Below are 5427 nucleotides of genomic sequence, written 5' to 3'. Positions count from 1 at the left end.
CAGACGTGTGCTCTTAAGATCTATTAATATCAAGAAAAAGTAACAAAAATAGTAACGACTCGTTAGTTTTTTAAGTAATGGGAGTCACTTTCACAAAGTAACTTTGCCAACCCTGCATATATACATATATATGTATGTGTAGTGTATATATATATACATACATACATATATATATATATATATGTATATATGTATATATGTATATATATATTGCAACAACATTCAACTTTTTATTACAATATAACGTCGTTTTATTACCTTAAATTAATAAATTATTTTTATTTTATTCGTGTAGGTTTCAATTAAAGTATTCCAAATATGCTACTGCTGCATCATACAGGTATTCCAGATGTTCCTAAGCATTAAAAAAAATTGTAATTTTAGTATTTTTTTGAAATTTTTTTTTATTTGGTTTAATAGCGATGACTGAGATAATTTTATTTTGATATGTTTTAGCAATATGTTTTTCTGTGTTATAAAATTACTATAAAATATTGTTATATTACCATGGAACAAACAAAATCTGATCTTGATCGTCTAACAGCTCGTACCGCCAAATAAACATCACATTCTCTTTCAACAGCCATTCGTTCCAGTAAAAAACTCAATGCTAAATAGAGACCACATCCAGTTACTCCGTCGCTGAAGAATTGTTTTACATTTTTTAATATTTTTAAAATATCGATTAGAAAATACAAATTTATAATTGATTATTTTTTTATTTCTGCTATTATTATTATTATTAGTACTATTATTATTATTATTATTATTATCGACTAAGTACATATTTGTTGAGAAAAAAAATAGAATGTAAAAGAAATAATTTTTTTATTGTTGAAGAAAATCAATAATTTGAATTGGCTCTTTCTTTAAGTTTGGAATAGTAATATTTACTAGCAAAGCGTGACAATGGGCTAATCGCCTTTCGCTATTTTTTCCGCAGCTTGCCAAAAGGTCACCATTGTTATAACCGGCGGCGGTGATCGATCCCTTCCAGATTTCCATTCAGTCAAACACAATATAGTAACAAATTGTTCTCTCGAGGGTTTCTGCAACAAAGTGTCATCACGTTGAGTAAGTAATATGGCAAATGAAAACTATTGAATTGATCTACCTTGGAATTATCAACGAGCAGCAATTTTTGTGACGTATAATACTTCAATTTTACAATTTCCTTCACTTTGATATTTAAATGGGAGGTTGGTTTAAACTCGCCGCTTGCAGGAGCGATGGCGCAGCAAGTCTGAAATTTCAAAAATATATTACTCTCTATCTCTCTATAATTATGAACGCAACAATATTTGTGTACTTTAATTACATTATTTTAAAAAAAATTTTTTTTTATTACTTTGAACCGGACTATCGGGTGTTTTTTATTCATGTTTGATGTATACTGAAAACTATGTCGCAAGTTAAATTTCTTCAACACGTTAGGTTTCTAAGTTAATTGAAGTTTAGTTTGTCCAAAAAAATAACTTTTTCAGTGATATTTTTGACGTATTTTTGTAAAAAAAAATTAACGGTATTTTGAAATTTTGATAAAAAATTATGAATATATTGATCATCCTCTATAAAATGTATTTCTTTTTTATTTTAATATCATATTTTTTAATCGTGTTATCAAAAATTGAAGCTATTTCTAATATGGGGATACCGGGGATACTGAGACAACATCGCATGTGCATATGCGTGATTGGCGGCTACTTTGTCATTGTTTGTTTCTCTTCAGACCTTTTCTTGTAGACAACTTTTGTCTAAAACATTTTTTTAAATACTTTTTCTTTTAGATATTTGAGATGAGTTAAAATGAGACACCATGTGTGTGCGTGCGTGCGTGCGTGCGTGCGTGCGTGCGTGCGTGTGTACATTTAGTGGAATATGTCACAATAAATTACATTGTTTGTAATGTCAATGTGTATATAAATCGATAAGTACAAATTAGGAATTATAAGTACATGTAATTTTATCATCAGATAGAAAATTTGTTATCTTAAAAAAGGCTGTATTTAAATACTTTATAACATGACTAACAAGAGAGAGTAAGCTACTGAAATAAAAAAAATGCATTTTATAGGGGATGAATAATACGTTCATGACTTCTGATCAGTATTTCAAGATAACGTTCACCTTCTTTACAAACAAATGTTAAATATCGTGAAAAAATTTCTTTTTGGACATTAAATCTCAAACCTGATGTATTGGAATTTTTGCTTGCGGCATTGTTTTCCGTATTCAAAAATCTATTAAAAACATCTAATTCAATTTAAAGAAAATTTTTGCTGTAAATTACTATTATAATCTTGATATGACGTGTTTTACAAACTAATTCTTACTCATTTTATCTTAATTATTATGTATGAATTCAAAAATTAAAAAGTAACAAAATAATTGTAAATTATATAATTTAGATTCTGCAAATGTTTTTTCTCACAAACACATTCACATATACATTCTAAATTAATATGTAGAAGATGCACATACAGGATCCTGAAAATCAGGCGGCTGCAATATGAGAATTAGTTTGACTTTAAAGTCCGCAATCATTTGCCAAAAATTATTAATCGTTGATGGCATAGGAAGCTGCGTGGCTAGATACTGATTCTGAAGTTTTACTCCGTCTACGTAAACGGCGGAGAGATAATCGCTGCCTTCGTCCGATGCCGGGTATTTCTTCAAATATATTCTGCTGGTCTTATCTATAAAAAAAATAACTTTTTTTAAGTATGTATTCTACACAACTTTTTTTAATTCCTTTTCAATAAAAGTTATTGTTAACGAGACATACGAAACATTTATTTATATAATTGACTTACCATGTATTTAGTCAAAATTTGGAATTGAAAAGCTAGAATAAATCTCGTAATTAAAATTTGTATACGAACCTAAAATTAATTCCGGAATTCTGTTTTCTGCTCGGCTACGCTCCGACAACAGTGGTGAAGACGTAACTTGTCGCAGGACTTCATCTTGCCACACATTCTGTAATCTGAAAATTAGGGAATAATTAACTATAGTAACATTATTTTAAATGGTTCAAGACTAAATATAAATTTACATTCGAGTTTTTAAGACATACCTTTGCTGTTGAATCGGCAATTGTTTCTTTAACTCCTTGATTCGAGTCAGTAACATCTCATTACGTGGCAATGTCGTTTGAATAGAAAGCAAACATTCCACTAGTACCAAATGCGCTAGCAGATATTGCTGTTTATTATCCACCATATTAACTCTTTCACTTCTAATGGACGCCATTGCGGCAAAAACATCAACCAACTAAAAAATTTCATTCACAATCAAATCATTATCTTCCATACAGTTAACATAAAGTAAATATTGAATACTGTTAACTAATTCAAATAACGTTATTAAAGCAATGATTAAATAAAATGTCATTATTACTCCTTCTGCCGCTGCTCGATGGAGACAAATGTCACATAAAATGATGATCCCGGTTCTTCCAACGCCAGCACTGCTGTGGACTACCACGGGTCCGTTTCCACGTGGTGTCGCCAAGAGTTTCTTCAGGTACGTTACCACCGAGTACGTGTATAATGGCACACTATGATCCGGCCAAGCCATGTAATGCAGATGTTCTATCTGTTGTTGATGTACGTTATTTAATAAAAGTTATTACGTCCATATTCGTAAAAAAATGTCAATACCTTTCGAGTTTCCTCTCCACAAGTGACATGGAAAGTTCTAAAACAATAATCAGCTAAAACATTATGCTTCTCATTTAGCACAATAATGTCGCCATATTTCATCGTCTTCCCAATATCCGGCCAATATTGCTCGCACTTAATCTATTATTAAAAAATTGTTAAATTTCGCAAAAGGGTAACAATTTAATAATTAATCAAAAAACTTACTTTTCCATTTTCAACCACATTTGTTAACATGCAAATAATAAGAACGTTTTCCTGCCAAATCATGCGCCAAAAATCGATGACCGTATTAGGTTTGGGTCCTTGCGTTGCTATATATTGCTTTTCCTTCTTGTAGCCCTTTTTGAATAATTATATTTAAAAATTATTATTAATCGTTAATATTCACTAATTTTCAGTCGTTTCGTGCAAATACACAAAAATATTACTTATGATCATTTGCATTCTAGAACTAACATACTTATAATTAATTAGACTTACGGTGATGTAATTAGCATTGATGTAATCGGAGTGAGCGTCATCCGGAAGTTTCTTCAATATCACGCGCGTTTTGTCATCTGTACGAATCAGAATATTAAGTTGCTGCGTAAATGTAACTATAGTCTACTATCAACTTTTTACTTACACGCAACAAGATTTCTATATCGATTCTTAGATTTATTCTGCTGTAATTTACCATAATTTGACGGTCGAGTTTGTCCTTTTGGAAACGTCTAAAAAAAAATCATAAAATAATCTTATTGCATTGTTATGTATAAGTAAATACAAATTCCATTTGTTATTACAAATTGTACATGATAAGAATTTGTATTTGATTAAAATTTTATACTATTTAATTCAACGTGCAAATATCAAGTTTTTGATGTGCAATTTAAAAGTTCAAGGATTAAAAGAGATTAAGAATTTACCTCGTATTGCTTATCGAGCAACCCGAATTGTATTGCCTGTCTGACATAATCTTCGAAATCTTTCACTTTTATTAGCAAAGACATCTCATTCTTCTCCTCGTTCGCGGTAACGATCGGCAATACTTCCGTAGTTGCTCGAGATAGGAAATGTTCATTAGGGTTAGTCGAAGGATCTTGCTTTGAATTTGATAACATGAATTTTGTTTCGCGTTCGTGGATTTTAATGTTTTGCGATAGAATCATCTCGCTTTGCATTAACTGCTTAGATAACTTCTTTTTCCTGTAAAAAAAATTACAACGTTACACTGCAGTAGACGTAAAATTAATCTGTACTTTATTAAAATTTGATTTGTAGTGTCAGCAGATAATTTCAGTCCAAAGTGCTAACACGACAAAAATAATAAATGTAGCCAGTAATATTGCTCTGTCTCCTAAAAAGTAGAACAAAAAATATTAACCTTTGATATAAGTAAGAAGCTGCACCTGCTACAACGAAAATTAATACAATAGGTATGATTGGTATGGATACAATAGATATGAGCCATTCTTCGTAATGCTTCGATGGAACTTCACTGAGGATTAATTTTGCAAGTACGATCGGCTCATTGGACGAATTCCGTTCGGTTACGATAATCACTATTTCATAAATCTCTTCAAGTTTTAACGGGCAATTTCTTGCATTACCGTAACTATTATTGTCACCAATTCGAAATCGTCCGCCAGCGAATTCACTTGTCTGTCACAATTAAAAGTAAAGATAATTGATTCCAAAGGTAGAGTAATTCCGATATAGTATATATATACGCACACTATATGAGAGAGTATACATATATTATATCGTGTGTGTGTGTGTG

At 30.7% G+C, this 5427-nt stretch overlaps 2 protein-coding genes across 4 annotated transcripts in view; one reads left to right on the top strand and one right to left on the bottom strand.

Annotated features, from left to right (window-relative positions):
• LOC105448005 overlaps window positions 1-5427 on the top strand; it is a 26434-nt gene that overhangs the window by 2269 nt on the left and 18738 nt on the right. The window lies entirely within an intron of this gene.
• On the bottom strand, window positions 228-4922 carry LOC105447817 (receptor-type tyrosine-protein phosphatase alpha-like). Of its 3 annotated transcripts, none has more exons than XM_011686022.1 (13): window positions 4574-4922; window positions 4291-4378; window positions 4146-4222; window positions 3870-4004; window positions 3663-3803; window positions 3400-3597; window positions 3077-3273; window positions 2883-2986; window positions 2482-2696; window positions 1115-1243; window positions 895-1049; window positions 507-642; window positions 228-355 (listed from the first exon to the last, which is right to left on the bottom strand). In XM_011686022.1, exons 1-11 carry the CDS (start codon window positions 4826-4828, stop codon window positions 915-917), a joined length of 1674 nt encoding a protein of 557 aa, XP_011684324.1. In that variant the 5' UTR covers window positions 4829-4922; the 3' UTR covers window positions 228-355; window positions 507-642; window positions 895-914. The 3 variants fall into 3 exon arrangements, with proteins under 3 accessions (XP_011684324.1, XP_011684326.1, XP_011684327.1); XM_011686024.1 differs by having other exon boundaries at window positions 507-610; XM_011686025.1 differs by having other exon boundaries at window positions 4342-4378.

This window comes from Wasmannia auropunctata, unplaced genomic scaffold (assembly GCF_000956235.1).
Source record: "Wasmannia auropunctata unplaced genomic scaffold, wasmannia.A_1.0 LD336090.1, whole genome shotgun sequence".
NCBI lineage: Eukaryota > Metazoa > Arthropoda > Insecta > Hymenoptera > Formicidae > Wasmannia > Wasmannia auropunctata.
The sequence above is the reverse complement of the archived record's forward strand: the minus strand, read 5'-3'. Positions and strand labels throughout refer to the sequence as shown.